At 36.8% G+C, this 19,641-nt stretch overlaps 1 protein-coding gene across 3 annotated transcripts in view; it reads left to right on the forward strand.

The window, feature by feature from the left end:
- Nucleotides 1-19,198, forward strand: part of SPATA7 (spermatogenesis associated 7) — a 41,565-nt gene extending 22,367 nt beyond the window's left edge. For 2 of the 3 annotated variants that reach the window (XM_035539637.2, XM_035539639.2), the window contains exons 5-12: nt 2,764-2,897; nt 11,438-11,916; nt 12,084-12,150; nt 13,410-13,480; nt 15,210-15,263; nt 16,650-16,727; nt 17,980-18,037; nt 18,370-19,198. In XM_035539637.2, coding sequence (XP_035395530.1) covers nt 2,764-2,897; nt 11,438-11,916; nt 12,084-12,150; nt 13,410-13,480; nt 15,210-15,263; nt 16,650-16,727; nt 17,980-18,037; nt 18,370-18,846 — 1,418 coding nt within the window. In that variant the 3' untranslated portion in view covers nt 18,847-19,198. The remainder of the gene's footprint in view (nt 1-2,763; nt 2,898-11,437; nt 11,917-12,083; nt 12,151-13,409; nt 13,481-15,209; nt 15,264-16,649; nt 16,728-17,979; nt 18,038-18,369) is intronic. The other variant, XM_035539640.2, reaches the window with a different exon arrangement.
- The last annotated feature ends 443 nt before the right edge of the window (nt 19,199-19,641 follow it).

Consider the following 19,641-nt stretch of genomic DNA (forward strand, 5'->3'; position numbering starts at 1 on the left):
GCAATTAGTGCTTCAAAGGTTCAGGCCATTTTTAGGATGCCATTTTCTGTCTGGCTGAAGCCAAACAGAAAAACTGGATTCTCCAGTCCCTGCTTGAGGAAACGATGTGTGAAGTAAGAGTAAATTAGTAGCATACATTTTCTGTGCTTATACCCTTGTCTTTGTTGCTTGCTGACTGCCTCAGGGCTGTCCTAATTTACATCTAGTTGTCTGTTTATGTCTACATTAACTCTATTCAAGAGGGATTTCTTTATCTTTGAATCTGCTGCTTTTACAATTCCTAGGCTTTTACAGCAGATCTAGCCTGAGAGTTCCCTAAGGTGGGGACAAGGCAGGTACACTGCAAGGATTTTCTGCCATTCTGTTTTGCAAGTGTCTGCTCTGCCTTGTGGTATGCATGAATGACTTTATTAGCTTTTGGAACACACTTAATGGATTAGCTGAGCTAAGCTCAATATATCATTGGTGTGAGGCAAGGGCTTTACATTTCCCATGTAGGTGACAGTAGTCCCGATGGATCATTCTGACAACCAAAGATAGCCTTAGCATCCTGGCGTGCTTACTGTTCTTTTCTTTCTTTACTCGGGCACAGGCCATATTTTGGCAGAGAAGAGTCGTAGCACACAGTCCTGGAAGAGATCTGTGGAAAATGGCTTAGTTTTTGAACTCAGTAGTAAAGACCAAGTCTGTTGACGTATGTTAAATCTCAAACTTCATCTGGTAAAGAGTGGAATAGGGACTCAGTTTTTCATTAATATTCACACTGCTGTACACTTTGCTTAGAAACTCCTGGTAAGCAATGTTGTGCAGGCTGAACAAGCAGTAAGGGGTTTGCCTCTGTTTTCATAGATGAACTCACTTTCTACCTAAGCACTTGAGTATAAGAAAATTTCTCTTTCAGCCACGTACTCGTGCTTACAAAATAAGACACCTGTAATTCTGTATGATTTGCATTCTTGATTTGTAGAGCTCTATCATTCATTCATTCATTGTTTCCTTAGATATTTATTCAATACTCATACACCGTTTTACTCGAGCAGTGGGCAAGACTTGAATTTTTACAGCTTCCATTCATGTGCACACACAGCCGCACTCTGTTGAACCACCATAATTATCTCAAACATCTAAAACTTGTGACCTGTAGCAAATTTTTGAGTGTCCTTCTGTAACTTTTAAGACAAACATAATTAGAAATAAAAATAATTTAGAATAACCACATAATAATAATATAGTGTAGAAAGACAAATATTGAGTTTTAATTATTTAATGGTACAGTATATTTTTTCCTTCTATTATAAGTCATATTTTAATTCAGTTTTGTAGAATTTAGTATATATTAACTTCAGCTAACGCCTTTCCAGGAGTAAAAGCAGCTTTATATAGTAAGTACTCTAATGGAATATACTGAATAAATCAGCAGCTGTAAAAGAAATTACTGTGTATTTTACACATCAATTGTAAGAAGTGAAAGACAGAAAGGGGTTTCCCTGAGGAATGAGAGCATCTGAAGGAATTGCTTCTAGTTTAAAAGGGGACTAAAACGTTCAATAAAACTAATACACGTGCTTAATTGAGTCCTAGAGATTACCATGCCTCTTGATTCTAATAGACACAGTTGCATGTATGCTAAAGGTTGATTAAATGTCCCCAGACTGCTGTAGTTCTCAGCTGTCTAGAAGAACGTACCAAATCAATCCACAAAGTTATTTACATTTCCATGCGTTAAGCATTATAAGCTGTGTGAAGGTTGGGGTCTACCAGAGCATGATATAAATACATTTTGAAACTGAAGAAGAAACTTGTGAAGGCCTTTGTCTGTGTGTGTGTCTCAAATAAACCATTTGTATGCTTGAGTCTGTATTAAGTGAATGAGAATTGTAGTCGAGTTAAAAGTTTCATTATGTATAGACTTCAAAAGTATGCTTGGCTCTTCATTCCTGTTTGGAAATTATTAACGTTTTTGATCAGTTTTATTTGGATTTTTCAACTTTGTCTACTTCATCATCTGTGGCACCTGGGTGCTCGTAATATACAAAAACATACTATGTTCTATGCAAGATACTGGATAAAGGTGACTGACAGCAAACACGAACACAGACAGAAAACTTACCTATATTTCTTTTGGGCTTCTCTTTATCTGGTGGCATATATACCTGACTCATCTGTGATACAGGGACACCATGTGAGGTCTTGCACTGCAGACCAGTGCAGACTGATAAAAATTTTCCCTCCTGATCTGGCAGTGGCCTTTCACAGAGTTTGCGTGTATTGTTTATGTTCTTGGCTTGAACATGCTGTTTCACAATGGATTTCTGTACATGGGAGACTATTTTCACATGGTTTGAGCAGATTTTGTATATGTCAAATTTACTAACAGTAAACATGTTGTTTCTTGCTAACACATTGGATGAGAGTACAGTTAGAGGAGTTCTGTCCATAAAGTTTGGGAATGAACTTGCTAGTTTTCAGTTAGGGTGCTCTGTTAGCATTACTGATCTTGAAATTTCCACACAGTACTGTATTGCTTGTGGGATATGAGAATACCTAAAGGAAACTAAGGTACAGCTTCAGCTACCAAGATATTCTGATATTTTCTTCTAAAAAATAGATGTAATTTTTCGTAATTGCCAAGTGAAGTAGAACCTATCTCTGTGGTCTCACTTTGCTGAGCGACTGGAACTCCTGTGACATTTTCAAATCACTTAGGACAAATTAAGAGTAAGATTTCAGATTGGACCTGACAAACTTTATCTCTTTCCTAAGTTGCTGACCAGCAGAGAAGAGAGAGACTGAAAAAGAAGATAGCCAGGTGTGAAAAAGAAATGAGTGTGGGCAAAAATGCCTCACGATCCAGCTCAAGAGAGAGTGGAAGGCTGCTGTCAACCTCTTTTGGACAGGTAGATATTTTAATTTTGCTTAGTAGATATCATAGTCTGCTTGCCTGCCCTAATAACAGCTGATCACCAATGTGGCATTAGTTCTAGAGGGAGGGCTAGGATATTTCAAACAATAGACAATGGTCTTCCTGGCATGTGCCACTGTGTCAACCTTCTGATGGAGATGGCAGGTATGAAGAGTGCCTGTGGTAAAGACAAGTTCTAGTTACTCTTGAATTCTCTCTTTCATCTCAGCTTGAATCCCCATGTTTCTCTCTCTTCGTTGAAAGTGGAAATTAGTGGTTAAGCCATCAAAATGAGTGAAGATTATGCTTTTTGTCTATATGTATAGGTTCACTCATTTTGACTGGCATTTCATCCAGTTATATGACATATATTTCCAAATAGTATATAAATAGGCTAATAAACTATAGAATCATTTTCATCGCTGTAGAGGAGTAATTCACAACTTAAAAAAGAATGCTATCTTAACTTTGTTGATTTTAATACCAAATGCTTCATATGTTGTTTTAAGCATATGTAGAGCTCGAGTACATTTCCAAGTAGATCAGAAAACTCATCAGTAGTTTTTCTGTGTGACTCTTTTTTTGCAGTAGGCAATCTGAGAATGACCCTATTGTAATGTGGAGAAATAATGCTTTGAAATTCAGTTCGTGGCTCTTAGGGATGCATTAGAAAAAGTAGAAAACATCATATTTAAGATCCAAATTTTATTTTTCACAGTGAAACCAACTAAAGTGTGCTTAAAATCTTTAATTACTGTATAAATTCTCAGTTCTACAATGAAGGGATGTAAGTGTGGTATTTAATATAGCATTATAAGAGACTGTCATTCTTCCTTTGTTTTAATCCCTCCCAAAACAAGGTCCTTCTAAAATAATCTGTCCAGTTCTTCTAATGATTTACAGGTGCCTTCCCATCAAAAGTTGTCCTGGAAGTATAGATTTTATCATGGCAAGAGAAATTGTAGTTTTCCTTATGTTTGTTAGCCTTAGAGTGTAACTGTAGTTACACAAACTGTAGTTTTTGGATATAATGCCTTTTATCCTTCTGTAAGTTTGTTGTTGGTTTTGTTTTCACTTTACATATGCAAAAAGTAATCTTCACTAAAATACAATTTGGCACTTTGTTAGTCAAATCATTGATGATTATATTGCTGGTTTTACAAGGTGTTTTTCACTGGAATATAAATCAGAGCACCAGCAAGTTAATAAAATTCTACAAATGAGCCTTCTGGCGGAAGGGTAAGCAGTGGAAGTAATCGGAGGTAGTGGCAAAAGTAGAATGTGGTCCTGTTCTTCATAAGCATCTTATAACAGGAGGATTATAAGAATAAAAGACAAGTAGAGTTCTGCTGGCTTTGCCAACGCTAAATTTAAATGTACGAATACTGAAGCTAAAGACATGCCTTTCATAATGCATAATTTCTTGAGTAATAAAATGTTGCTCTTGTAAAATGTATATCAAGAGTAACATATACATTAATAACCATTGTAATTTCAACAAGGTCAATGTCTGAATAGATTATAGGCTAAATATGTGTTACCCAGCTTTGATTTATGCACCTGACTTTTTATTTTCAAAAGGCTTCATTCATTAGCATTCACTTTTTATGCTTTCTCATAAGTCTGGTGCTTTTATTTCATCATTCTTCATTTTTTCAACAGCTGCTTTTATTATTATTTAATGCTGCAATAGAGCATAGAAACTGTTTTCCATTGAGCCTGTGCTTTGTGCATCATAAAAACAAAAAGAACTAAAAATAATTATTCTGAAAGATATAATTGTTATATATTTCTTATAATCTCTGTCATTTAGTCAACATATTTTATTATACAATGAGCTGAGTATGAAACTGAGTATCTATAATGTCTTGAACATGACTAGCCTCCTCTTTCACTGTTTTGTGTGAGGTTTTGAATGCACAAGAACCTTAAATTCTTCATGTGTAATATCTATTTATAAATATAAAGTTACTGTAGTGTAAGAATCTACTATGATATGCAATGAGCCGAGGAAGCTATTTCTGTTGTGGCTACCTAGATTTCATAACAGATTTTCATTAAAAGGAGAGTATTTTCATCACTAAGATGTAAGTATTCCACATTAAACTGTGGGTTAAGATGCAATAGATGTTTATTGTGCATCGTGCATGAGAAGACCTAAGTGTGAGAAGCTAAGGAGCAGTCTGATTTTCAAAGGGCACAATGGAGCAGTGTTTTGATGGGATCACTAGCAACTAAGTTACTTCAAGGACAGCAGTTTCTGTCAGTGTCAACCAGAGGGGCAGGGAGTGTGTAAGATGTGCAGGGAACAGCTTTACTTCTCTTCTTTTTCCATGCAACATGATGATGATGATTGACACCATGTGTGAAGGTTTATCAAAATAGGGTGATAAACTACAGATATGGATGCTGAAAGGGCTGTTAACTTGAATGTGTCTTTGCTAATAGGTAATTTTAAGTGAGTATTTAGTCTAATTTAGACTGAAAAGCTTGAGGGTGAATAAGCAGCACATCAGTGGGTATCCAGTCATTTATCTATCACCAAATTAAGTGTACATACTCTGTCTTAAATCAGTTACTTGAAGGCATTTTCCTACAATAGAAGGACTGTTTGATGCAGCCTGGAAAATATTGTGTCGTGTATGCAAAGAATGCTACTAACCGTGTAGTCTTTCTAACTGTTGTAGTCATATCCCTAGACTTTATCTGAAAATCTCAATTGAGCTGGCCATGAGTAAAATCTCTTATTTGAGTAAGACTTGCTATTTCATATCCCATGTTCAGATAATCCTATTAATAGGCATTTCTGACTGCTGAAGATTTTTTTAAAAGAAATAAATCTGTGCCAAAAGTCAGTTGAAAGGATCTAAGCCATTTTAAGCATAATTGTCATTGCTTTGGGAGTGCAAAGAACTGCTTCATATTTCAAGATCTGTTTCAGTCTGATTTTTGAGACAGTTTGATTTCTTAAGAAGGACAATTATGACCTTTCTTATGCTTGCACTTATGAAATATAGATTAGGAAACACCATTTACTGTTTGTAATCTGTTGTTAATTTTGCATGCAGTGCACACGTATGGCTATGTGAATTACCTACTCAAATGCTTTGTGTTTAAAGATTTATTATATGGTTAAGATATTAAGAGTCTGAAGATGTATTATGCTTGAATTAGTTTTGTCAGAATGAGATATGTGAACAACTGAAAGAGAACAGAAGAACCTTCTGAACACCAAAGAAAGATGTTTTCATCAGGAATGCTCTGTACAGATTTCTTTGCTGGCTTCATAACAACAGTCACCTCTCATGCTGGTTGTATTATTTAATACATTTCTTCATGCACATTCAGTAATATCCTTAATAGCATTGGGCTCCTTGATGAAAATAGGGATGTATCACATTATACAACAGAATAACACACACACAGGCACGTGCACACATAAAGAATGTAACAAGAATATAGTTTTGAGTGAGAAAAATTATTGTTACTGATGACAGTATGGCAAACTGATTATATACATTCAGGTCTTAATTGTTCACAGGTTTGTGTGAATAGTCTCTCTCATGTTTCTCAATTTTTAAGTAAATATCAAAGTATACAACAAAATGAACATCTGACATACAAAGGGTTGTGGGAGCAGCAAATGTAAAGGCCAGTTGCTTACCAAATGAGACCTTTGCTCTGTCCAAGCAGCAGAAGGCTGGATAGAAGGAATTAGAATTAGAATTAGAAGGAATTCAGTTGACTTAACAGCAACATTAGTGGCTTTTAAATTGAGCTGTGTTGAGTGAAAAGAATCAGATATTAATTTATTACAAAATTGCAGCTTCTATGTCTTGGCAATATGGTTCATAAAGTGTATCTGTGAGCTCATTTTACAATAGTAGATGAAATATTCTATTTGAAGACCTCTTTTTGTGCAAGAACAAGTTAATGTCAAGACCTAAACTCATCAGTGGCTCCAGTGAGAGGTGCCTTTGGACATTTTATGTGGAGATTTAGCAAGCTTTTCTTTGTAACCTTGTTTTTTTGTTAGCAGATGACACATTGATGTCTTTTGAGCTAAGAAAGTAAACCTCTCTTAGGAAGTAAAAGTAACTTAAAGACAAATCTGGATTCTTTCTTTCTGTTACTTCTCTTGCCCATCAGACCAGAGCATTATGCTTTGATCTGTTTTGACTGAACTTTTGCGGACTCCGTGAAGATTCAGGATTCCTCTCAATATGAGCTTGCTGCAAGTAATATTCCATTTACCACAGAGCTGTGGTTAAAAAAAAAAAATAAAAAAGGCATAAATGTTTAATTTAGTAACTCTTTTTAAGGGGATTATTATTGCTGAAATATATCATTGGATAATTTTTGGTCTTTCAAAACAAATTACAATTTAATTGGTTGAATCAACAGAATAGGAATATACATTGGAAAGTAAGAGAAGTGTCACTGTAAGTAATATAATTCGGAGTCACAAACAGTTTTTGCTAGTGCTAATGTCCAAACCTGTGGTACTGCCTTTGAATAAATTTTTTTGAATTGCATCAGAAGAATAGAGCTAAAAATTCGGTTAGTGTGTTACTGCATATTTGTAGGCCTGTTTCATCTCTTTTTTCCAGGTAAAAATCTGATGCTTTTACAGATACAGATTAGAGAAGAAAATGGACATACTTGCTTACAGTTGATTTGCCTATACCGAAAGAGACATGAAAATAATTTTCTGAAACATCAATGACAAATTGCAGACAAACATTATGTTGCATTCCTTAAAATCTTTTTGAAGTCAGCAAGATAGTTCCTTGTTCCTGATACTGTTTGTATATCCAAAGGCTGTACTCCCTGCCTGTTTCTGTTTGGGCATTAAGGGTTTAGCCCAGGAAAAGGGGTTCAAAGACATCCTTCTCAGTACTCGAATGCATCTCAAGATTGCCACAAATACGGCTGTGGTTTGTGGTTCTACCAGCTAGTCACTACCTTGGCTACTGTTATACTTAAGACATGTTTGAGAAGGAGAAGAAACTTGTCCTAAGCTTCCTCAAAAATAAGGAAAGCTTAAATTTAGAATATTGCCATTTTTACCATATCCTTTTGTCTTGTTTTAGGATCAGCTCTACTGAACCCAAGAAACAGAACATGTGGCTTTCATGAGTAGTTGGCACATTAACATCTTTTGGTTTATTTTCTTTGTTGTTGTTTGTATATTGCGCGGCACCAATCATCCTATGTTAACAAATGCTTCTACAACCTGATTTATTTTGCAGCTCCATGAACTATTTTAATCACTGAGAGTAAAAAGTACACAACAAAAATTAAGCTGTTTTTAATACATGCTGAAGAGTGTAGAATTCGCTTTTCAAAATATCTATATAGGTGGATTCTGAATCTTTCCAGTCTTATCTGTTTTCTGTAGTGTTGAGCTGCCACTGCAACTATTTTATATGCAAACAATCACACTGGTAAGCCTTATTATGCTGCTTGCTAAAACAAGCATTTGTTTGGCATTGTTGCTACATGTTATCAGTTCAGCATGTAATTGTGCTGTAGTCGTAAAATTAAGTTCGCTAATGTGATACACCATCAAGAAAGGCTTATTTTGGCTCAGCTAACTAAAAAAAAAATTGCCTCTTTGCATCAGCAGCTGTGCACATTTTGGGGGTACTGGAACAGCATGGATAGATATTAATGATTTGGGAGGAAATTGTGTGGAATTGTGAAGGAAATATACAGCATGACAGCAGTGTGTTCTGTGATTTCATTTTGATGGTAAACTAACTGCATTTTTTAATACTCCTCTTAAACAGCATTTACTGCATACTGCAAAATGTATATTATTTGAGTTTTAATTTAAAATCCCAAGCAGTTCTGAAAGGAAAAAAAACAGAATAGTGTAGATTCAAAGCAATAGCAGTAGCAGTTTATGAGATGATGCAACATTTATACAGTGAGGGTCATTGCTTAGAACTTTTAAGAACACATCGTTTAGAAATTGAACGGTAGAATAGATCTATGAATATTTACAAGCTATACTATGTATTACATAGTTTAATATATATTACCAGCTTACTAGTAATATATAATTATCCTATACTGTACATTATTAGGCTACAGTGTCACGAATTTTCAACAAATGTACAAGGACTTCCAAGTGTCTTTACTTTTCCTGCAGCACACCTACATCCCACAAGTGGGAGGCTTCAGAATTCTCACAGCAGCTATTGATTGCCTTGCAAAATTCCTATTATTTGCTCAGATGGTGGAAGCATGTCTACAAGTTAATTTCTGTGTTAGAAGTTGAATTTTCTTATGAAACACCTCTATTTGTATACATCTGTTTAAATCTTACAGCATTTGGTGAAGCAGTTGCCCTGGAGCTATGTGAACTGAATGTAAGGAACAGTAAAATCATTGTTTTAAGAGGTCTGACTATTTAATTAGACATGAACTGAATTGATTTGGGTTTGTAGCTGTTGATTTTGAATTGGGCTTTGTCAGATGTTATTTTATTTTAGCTGTTATTTTGTCTTGTGTTATACTGCTTGCATGGTGTGGCCGTGAGATTTGTCCCACTCTACTCTGCACTGATGCGGCCTCACCTTGAGTACTGTGTGCAGTTTTGGGCACCACAATATAAGAAGGACATAAAACTATTAGAGACCATCCAAAGGAGGGCTACAAAGATAGTGAATGGTTTAGAGAGGAAGATGCATCAGGAGCAGCCGAAGTCCCTTGGTTTGTTCAGCTTAGATAGGAGGAGACTGAGGGGAGGCCTCATGGCAGCCTGCATCTCCCTCACGAGGGGAGCGGAGGGGCAGGTGCTGAGCTCTGCTCTCTGGGGACAGCGACAGGACCTGAGGGAACGGCATGGAGCTGAGACAGGGGAGGGTCAGGCTGGGTGTAGGGAAAGGTTCTGCAGGTTGGGCACTGGGACAGGCTCCCCAGGGAAGCGGTCACGGCACCGAGTCTGCTGGAGCCAAGCAGCTTTTGGACAACATTCTTGGACGTATGGTTCAATTTTATATGGCAGTCCTGTGCAGACCCAGGAGTTGGACTCGATGATCCATGTGGGTCCCTTCCAACTCAGGATGTTCTATGATTCTGTGAGATGTTCCAGAACAACATTACCCTCACAGCTTCTGGACCTCACTGTGCCAGGACCTAGGAGCAAGCACCTTCTCTGGTAGTTGCGCTGCTAGGTAGCTTTAATACACACACGTGTCATCTCTTCTCCATCACGCAGTTGTGTGTAACAGAACTTGAATGGCATAAATACATGTGGATGAAATTAAAATAGTTTATAGAAAGTTTTCTTGTTTTTAGGCTTCTGGTTTAATTACCTAACTCTGCAATATGGCCATCCTTGGAGGTCATAAAATGTCATACATACCCTTCACTGATAACATTTTCAATGCATGGTTGTGTGTTAGGTTGGAAAAGAATACACAACAGCTGTATTGCTAAGATGCTTCCTAACTGTTCAGACACACTATAAAGCACATTTACTAGCACACATACACTGCCCATGTATTTATACTTTCAACTTGGAAATTTTTCAAAGTTCTCTTAGGATAGAAATCAAATTTCTTTCTATTGAATTGTTCCTCCTCATCTTACCAAAAAAATAAATAAATCTTCAAATGCCAGTTAGATTTAGCTATGTTTCTGTCTTAGCTTTGGCACATTGTCATAATACAGTTCAGGAATATTGATGAATTTTTAAGCATTAAGATTTTCATTTTTTTTTCAGAAAGCAGAAAAAGATAGTATGGTCTTTCCAAATAATTTGTTTTTTAACATTTCTCAATGACCTACTTAGTTTTCAAATTTTGATTTCACGTTATTAGTTCTTTTCTTATCTCTGTCATTAGCATGGTGTTACTCAATGCTTAGCCTTACTAAAATTGAAATAATTGGAAAAAATTTTACAGCCCTACCAAAGATGTGAATCTTCCACTTATAGGCAAAAGAAGAGGGTTACACAGGGAATAAACACCTAGTTACAAATTTTCTTACTCTGTGTCTTAAGCCACATTACAGTAGTTTCCATGTTGGTCTAAGATGAGTCGGTGAGTGGTGCCCCTTACCAAATGTACATCTTGTAAAGATAGACAGCATTTGATAAAGTTAATAGGGTTTGGAGAGAAAGGCAACAACTCCACACTTGAAGATAATTGTGGATAATGTCTATTTACCTTCCTTTGCCTGGGCAGTGCAAACAGAGCAAACCCATATAAAATAATGTGCCTCAATTCAACAGTTACTAGTTCCTTAACTTTTAAAAATGTATTACGGTTTTGGACTAAAATGATTGAACCTCCTGGTTTGATGTAGCCATCGCTATTCTATAAGAAAGCACCAATCTTTTCACATAAAGGTGTTAAGACTTGTTAGCTCTGGAGCTGCTCTGAAACCAGTTTGATTTTAGGAAACTGGATTTTTCTTACAAAGAAAATACCTCCAGGTTGGTAGCAATAATAACTGCGAGTGCCAACTTGAAAAAAGCGGGTAAGTTGCAAACCAATCAAATCGTGTTTTATTTTTTTCTAGAGTCCCTTGGAAGCAGAAGACAAAGACAGTCTGTTCCCCTCTGTTCAGCATGCACGGTACCTGTCAAGAGCACTGTCACCTTACGGCGAGCATGGCTTGGTTCACTCCAGTCCAGTAAAACATACCAGAAAACATTCTCGGAATACATCTAACACATCTAACTCAAACTCAAGTGTCAGTACATCGAGTACACCAAGAAAACACTCCGGAGTTTCAAGCAGTTGCTCTTCTAATAGTTTTGTGAGCATTGGTCGTTCCCAGAGGCATCAGGATAGGAACTCCAAAGTATACAGTGGGGATCTTCTAGACAGGCACTCTGAATTATTTACTGGAAGCCGAAAACCTTTTACTCCACGCACCTTAATATCAGATGCTAAATCCGTCCTGTCAGAGTACAGGTATTACACTCCTGCTCAAAGGAAAAGGAAAAACCGCTGCAAGCGGCATGTGGAAGCTGAAACACAGACTGATGTGATCAGGTACAGAACTTAAGTCTTTATTTTGAAACCATGGAATTTAGCTGTTATCATAACTATATCTTAATAAAAGCAACAAATTCTGTTCTCATTTACATATGTATAGAGGCAGAATAATTACTCTGAAATTATTTTAGATATACTATCTAACACATCTCTAAATTTTGTAGCTTTCCAACTGCAGACAAAGCATCTGGGAGAAAAGTTCTGACTGAACAGCAGAGGATGACAGTGAAGGTAATAAAATCATCATCAATCAGTCAGGGTACTTTTCCCACACCCTTCACCATCATTTTGGGATATATACTTCATCTCTGACATACAACTGAATTAAGTTTCATTTTCTTTATTGTCATGAGATGAATTAGTTATGTGGAGGTGAGAGAAAGTTTCACAAGAACAAGCAGAAACAGCAGGAAAAAAATACTTAGATGTGTGAAGAGAGCTTGGAACATTACAAAATTTTTGAAGGGTACCCCGTTCCCCGAAGTTTTACAAGTGCACCAGTGTGCTTAATTAAGGACATAGATAATTGGTGCATAATTTTTCAGCAGAAGAAGGTGTGTCTGTTACAACAATTTTTTCTATATTTTTACATTGGGTAATGTATACATAAAGCCTTTGATGAAAGAATTGGAACAAAGGAATCCCTTCCTCTGACTAAACAACCAAACCAGCAAAGCGAGGATATTTTTCTTGCTATTGTTTGCTTTCTGTCTTGCTTAATATGTCTGAATTTTGTAATGAACAATCATACCACTTCAAATTCTACCTGCTCCTAGTGTTTTATATTACAGTCACAGATATGTTTGGACTTTCTTCCTGAATAAGGGGTACAAGGTCAGACTATTTGTGTCTCTGCCTTAATAAGACAATTAATTACGGACGAGATGAGAGAAAATGTTTTTATAGCTTTACTGAAGATGGAAGAGTAGCTACACCTGAATTGATCTACATCTGCAGTTGAGCTCATTGAGAAATACAAATGATTATTCAGAAGGCTTCACACCAGTTCCATGAAGAACTTTTGATTTAATTTTGAAACTGTTACATCTGCTTTTTTCTTTGGCCATTGTAAGTCACAGCAGTAAGTCTGTAGCTTTACAGTAGCTTTTTCAGGGTATTATAATTTAAAATGCACGCAGTCAGCAAGTTTACTTTCCATCAATTTTTTGCATGCAGCTCAAGGTATGTGATCTAGACTGCCATTTCCTGCTTTTGCATACCATATTTTTGCTACTCTACGGTTTTCAGAGGATTCATTTTTGCCATTTCAGGGGAGAAATGTTCCAGATCTCTTACATCCCCTGACTAAAATTTTAGATGTCAAAGCTGATGACTAATTGCTGCCATGTGTTTCAGTTTACTCAAAGTTTCTCAGAAAAGACATAAAATTTGGAGGACTGCTTGGTCACAAATATTTATTAGGTTCATTTTAGTGGTAGAATTTGCTGTGTATTTGCATTGATAATAAAGATTTTATTTTTGTGTTGTAGGCTGGAGATAACAGATACGATGTGGATGAGCCTGAGAGAGGAATAGCTGCTTTTCCATACTCCTTCCTAAGGTGCATGATTTACAGAAGGAATAAATATTCGAAGCATTCCTTCTTGCTTTTTATACAGCTTCTTCTTAGGGCAATAAGCCACTCCTATCATTTCTGAGTTTCTTCTCACAGAACTTGTTTGTTCATTCGTTTTAGATCAATGGCCTTTCCCAACTTCAGAATTGTTTTCTTATGAAGTTCCACTGTAAAGCCAATTAAGAAAGAGAGCTCTGAAATACAGGATGATGATGATGATGATTATTATTATTATTATTATTATTATATAATTAATAATTTAATAATAATTAAATTAAATAATATAATTTAATAATTAATTAAAATTAATAATAATAATATTTTGGTTGGGAGTGAGACTGATGAGAAGTTGATACAGCTGTTAGTTATGAACATAAATCTGAACTTACACCCTATATATGTCATATACAGGGCTACACCTAAATACGGTTTTGGTATATCTTTCAGGAAAAGGTTTGCAGACATCCAGACTTTTGAATCTAAGATATGCCAGAGTTGCATACCAGAAGCATTTCCCACATCTTTTTCTGAAGCTGTAACACTGAGCATTAGAATATTGTCTAAAATACAAGAACAGTGTTGGAAATCAGGCCTGAACCCAGGGCTCCCAGCTGATTCTCCTAATTGCTGGCCTCAGAATCATGCTTTACTTGCTGATTTGATCTCTGACCTTTCCATGGAAACCTGTAGAGCATGCCTGTAGTTAAATGACTTGAGCATTCTCCTTCAATCTCCTGGAATTTCCATGTTGAAGAAGGGAATTGAATCTGAGGAGCCAGCAAAATCTTCTTGATTCCTAAAGGAACAATATAAATATATAAGAGAAGGGAGATGCATCGAGAGAGATCCCAGGTTCACGTAGGTGCATCAGTGCAGCCCCAAATGAAGGAAGTCCTAGCTCCAGAGATGTGCTTTCAGGCATAAACCTGTACCTGGCATTCCTAAGGGTTTAGGAATCAGTGTACAGTGTAACAGCAGGTATTTTAAAAATAATAATAAAAATCTCAGATGCTTTTAATCCTTTGTTGTGTGAGGCACTCGGGTGCTAAGTTACTTAGATCTATAAGCTCCGTTCTTTCTGTTGCAGACCTGCAAACTCCATATGGTATATTTAAGATAGATCTGTCACAGTTCTTCTATAGATCTGGTCCAGAGAGTAGCACTTGGGCTTTCATCCTCCCTTTTTCTACTTTGTACAGTCCTGTCTTCTTCATTTGTACATCAGCACCTGGTGACACTGTTTTTATGCAGTACAATTTGTATGTTATGCACTCTATCCCTTCGTGTACTTGTTTGATGTTTTGTACAGTAGAGCAGTAGTCACAAGCTACTCCTGAAAATCTACTGTGTGTCAAAGAACATAGGGAGTCTTACGTGATTAAGTATCGAATCATGTTACACTGAAATCACTTTTTATGGGTAATGGACTTGTGTATAGCATCTGAAGTAACACTGAGGTCTTTCTGAGTTACCAGAGCACTGCATCTAGTGAGGTATTAAAATACACTTGAACTAGAGTCTTCAGACTTCAATGTAGGTTTTGCTATTGGAGTAGGATGTGGCAGCTTTTTGGTTTTTGGTATTTTTTCTTCCAAGAAGTATAATGGGAATAATGGCACAGGATGGCTCCAGAAGAGAGTCAGCTGCAAAGTACTGCAAAGGGTTTACACAATGTTGCTTTCTGCTATTTCTTATCCTTTGATTTTCTGATTAGAGAGACATTGCTGTATTCTGAGCAGCCATCTGCAAGGACGAATATCGAGGCCGAGTAAGTATACTTGCACCATTCTCCTGCTAGTTTGCAACAATAAAGTAGAAACCCTTCCTCAGAACTGTTGAACTTGAAACAGTGAATAAGCACTCAGAATAAGCTGTTGTTCGCAATCTACAGTAACACTGATGTGGATATGAATTGCTATAAAACAGTTAATGAAAGATCTAGACTATTACTATCCAGTGGCAGCACATTAAATGTTTCCAGTTCTTTTTTGGACTAAAAGCTGTCTGAAGCTAACGTTAGTAAGATAAAATGTTGAGGGGCATTTTTACTAAATTTGTGCTCTGAAACTTGATGACAATTAGAAGATGTTTGAGTTGTATTCAGAAACATTGCCACTGCTTTCTCCTGTGACCTTGGGAAAGGTGTTTAATTTCTTTATGCTTTAGTAGGCTTGTTCTTCCCTAACTTTAAGGATGTATTATAGGTCATCTATAGTTATCTTTCTTCTTTGACTATAGAGGGAACCAAAATTACAATCTTCAGACTGGATGACAGTTTTTACCTAATCATGCAAGCTGTATCCCATTTTTTTATTTTCTGTTTAATAAGACTGATTCTGTTTATTAAGGATGATTCTGTAGAGCTTGTTTGGATGGATACGTTGGGATATTTAGAAAGATGCTATGAAAGAGAAACAATAGTGAAATCTTTTATTTTCCTTTTTTTCTGAGGGGGAGGAAAAGGGAGTGGGTTGTTTTCTAAACAGAACTTAAAAGTTTTGAAGAGTGCCCCATTTAGATTGCTCGATTGGCATCAGTCAGGCTTTAAGTGGTATTCCAAAGGGGGGAAAAAGAGAGAAATGTAATCAAAGAGGAGAAAGCCACCTCTAACGAGGATTTGGTACATCAAAGAGTTGTTGTTTGAAAGGAATGGAGGCTGCCAATAAGTACCTATTTTTCTGAGCTCCCACTGAGTACTAGAAATTCCAAGTTGCAGTCAGATTCTCTAGAAGCTCTTTTGGAAGCCTTTTACTCAGAGCACCAAGCTGCAATATTACACTTTCTTCCTCGTTTGTATGCCTTTCTGTTTGAGTGCAAAGCTGCTTGTAAATGCTCTCCAAGATTTGGCTGTTTCCTCAGAGGCTCTCACTGCTAGTTTATACCACAACAGGAAGATAACAGAAACGTGGAACACCGCAGTGATCTTTCCAGTATTGTGACATTGTACAGTTGTTTTCTTTTTATTATTTTTTAAATTGAATGAAGGGCTAAGTTTGTCCAGGTAGAATGATCTTTCTGAAAATGACTGTTTGTGCTAAGATCTATATGATGTTCTTAATAACATCTCCCATAAAGGTAATCATACGTACTGCATCGTCTGATAGGTGTCTGTATATTTAAACATTTAATGTTGGGTTTTCTGTTCTTCCTTCAGAGAAGATGACCTTTTATATTTAACTTTCATTGAAGATGTAACAAATGAAATTCTTAACCTTGGGCTGTTTTCTAACAGGTAGGTTATGGTTGTTTTCAAGTTTATAATGCTATGTCAGAAATACATGGAACTCTGTAAGAAAGGGAAGTAGTTTTTAGTAATTATTGAGTTCCCTTTAAGAATATATAAATACCCAGTTACCGTTTGCTTTTGCTTTATTTCCTTTTCTTTTTTGCTTTATTATAAGAAAAGAGGACTTGGAAAGTCCTGTGGGTCATCTACTTCAGGCTGCTGCGATGTACCATGAGATGCAGCCTCTATTAGAAACTAACCTAAAAGCCTATGTGGAATAATGCTAAGAAGAAATCATTTTACTCCACAAGATATAAAATAAACCAAATTATTAATCTTTCACACAATATGTCCTCCATTGCCCTTCTGTCCTTGTTCCTGTACCAGTATGAATCCAAGCTTCACCATGGGTTGTAAGGATTACATACTGTTCCAGACAAGGGTTCACCAGTTACTAACTATATATATATATTTTTTAATAATTAAACAGTAAGGTATTATACAATTCCCGGATTTGAGTAGTTAGTCACAAAATCTTTACTTAACCTGTTGGTTCTGATAAAGAAGCCTCTATAAAATTCTGAGAAATTCCAAGAGCAGTCTCCCTCTGGTTCTTTTTTTTTTTACAGTAATGTCTTCCCTTAAAACTATTTTTAAACTTACCTTTTTTTTCCTTTTTTTTAAAAATAATTTCTAATGTAAACTAGATTAAATTCACCTGACCTTATCTAGAAATCTGTTCCTGTGACTGTTACCTTACTTGCCACAGGACACTTCCTCTGTGTTGAAATTTTCTCTTATCCTGTCACCACTTTGTAAGCAATGGAAGAAGGTTCTGAGGGCTGAGGACTTGTCTCTGGATTTTTTCTGAACCTGGATTTTATTCCTTCCCTTTACTTACACTTGTATCAGCCACTGTGGTGCACCTTGGAGATTTTGGGTGCTTCAGCGTGACAGCAGAACCGCCACTGGACTATTGGTTTCTCCCCCCACGTAGCTTCAGCAGAGCAAAACTACCCAGAGCTGTGCTACCAGTTGTCCCACGGTTAGTGTCTGCTCCCAAAGCTGGACCTGCTGAGCGCTGAGTCCAGTGGGATTCAGGCTCCAGGTAGCCCTCTTTGTGGGAGAGCATAATTGAAACAATCTTAATGGTTCCACTTGGTTAAGAAATTAAAATCAAGAACTAGGGTCATTAGTTTATGTAGACATCTAAAAAGATGCTTTCTTTCCTGTTAAGTGGTTTAATTTTTATTTGTAGAGTTCTGGAACAATTGTTTGAGTGTCATATAGAAGAAAACAAGAACCGTTTGGATGAGGTAGGTACTGCCTCCAGAATATTCTCACTTTCTGTATGCGACTTTAGTGATGTTTACAAAGCACAGAGGAAAGCTGCTGACATATTTGCTGGTTTATGTAACCAGAATGCTCAGTGGGGAGCATCTTTCTCTATAAACGAGAGATTTGCAGACTCCTGATCTACCACAATTCAAGAGTCAGGCACAGTCACAAAACAGTGACAACAGTCAACTCCGTTTAGTGCCTGTTGCTGTATAATTGTTTGCAAGCAGCTTCCATCTCTATGTTTGAATGGAGCCCTGAGCTCTGGGCAGATGGAGAGGTGTCACCCCTTTGTTCCTTCACACCCTAGAGCAAGATGCGGCACCTGTTGGATGTGCTTAAAGCAGACCTCAGCTGCAGCACTGAGGAAGTCCAGACGGACTGGGAAGCCGTGGACTCGCTGGACCTGGAAGAGTTTAATGTGATGGAAGAGCCTGAGTTGACTAGTAAAAGTCAGAGGCAAAGGAAAGCTACAGAAAGTGAAGAATTCCGTACAACCATGGATTTATTACTAAAGGAACCAAGCACATGCGAATTGCCAGTATGCAGTGAAAATTCAAAGGAGACACGGAGTAAGGATGACTTTTTGGAAGATGTTGCTGAAACGAAGAACGCTGAGGCAGAGTCTCACTCTTACGTGAAATCTGAAGACCCAGACACTTCACCCTCATGTGAGGCAACTTTAAACTTGATTACTTGTGACAGTGATTTGGAAGCCAATAAGGAACTTGATGATCTTGAGGAAAACTTTGCAGAGGTCCTTCAGATCTCACATGACTACTCCTAACAGTAGCCAAAATTTAGCTGTTAAATGGGGATAAAGCTAGTTTTGTAGAGAACTGCCATTTGTTAAATAAAGAGTAAATTGTTTATCCTCGGTATTTCCGTTAAAACACAGATAAAGTCTCTCTAGCAGAGTATCAGTTACTAATTAATGGGCGTTAGTCTCTGTACTAATATAGACTGTAAAGGGTAAAGTGTCAGCTACAAAAATTCTTTGTATATTTTGCCTATAATTTTACAAGCCAGAACTAATTTATGAGAATATTAAGATAAGATGTATATTTTTAGAAAGTTGCAAGAGTAAATTATGAACTATTTATTGTTTTTATTTATAAAAAATAAATTAACTGATGACATTTCTAATGCAATTGTGGTCCATTCTATAAAGATCCAAAATTTTTGCAGTTTGCAAGACTTCAATTTACCCACATCAAAAAATGGCATACTACGTACCTGCGGAGCAGAGAGAGAACTGTTTGTCAATGCTGGAAGAAGGCAGCATTTTTCTTCTCGTAGTGCTCAGCGCGTTGTTTGATGTAAATCCCACTGGAACATGAAATTCTTACACCTTTTTTTCCTTTTACAGTACCTGTAGAATGTTAGAAACATGCTCTTTCCTTGTATTAGCTGGGATGAAATAAGGCATGAGTGTGGGTAGGCAACGTCCTAAACATAAGGATTTCTTTCTGATGCTGCTGGATGATGATTCCTTCTTCCTCCCTCCACTATGAGCTGAATTGCCTCATTTCTTGTACCAACCAGCATGTAGAAAGAGCCACTTTGCAGTATTAGCTGCTGT

The sequence above is a fragment of the Cygnus atratus genome, chromosome 5 (assembly GCF_013377495.2).
Source record: "Cygnus atratus isolate AKBS03 ecotype Queensland, Australia chromosome 5, CAtr_DNAZoo_HiC_assembly, whole genome shotgun sequence".
Lineage (NCBI taxonomy): Eukaryota > Metazoa > Chordata > Aves > Anseriformes > Anatidae > Cygnus > Cygnus atratus.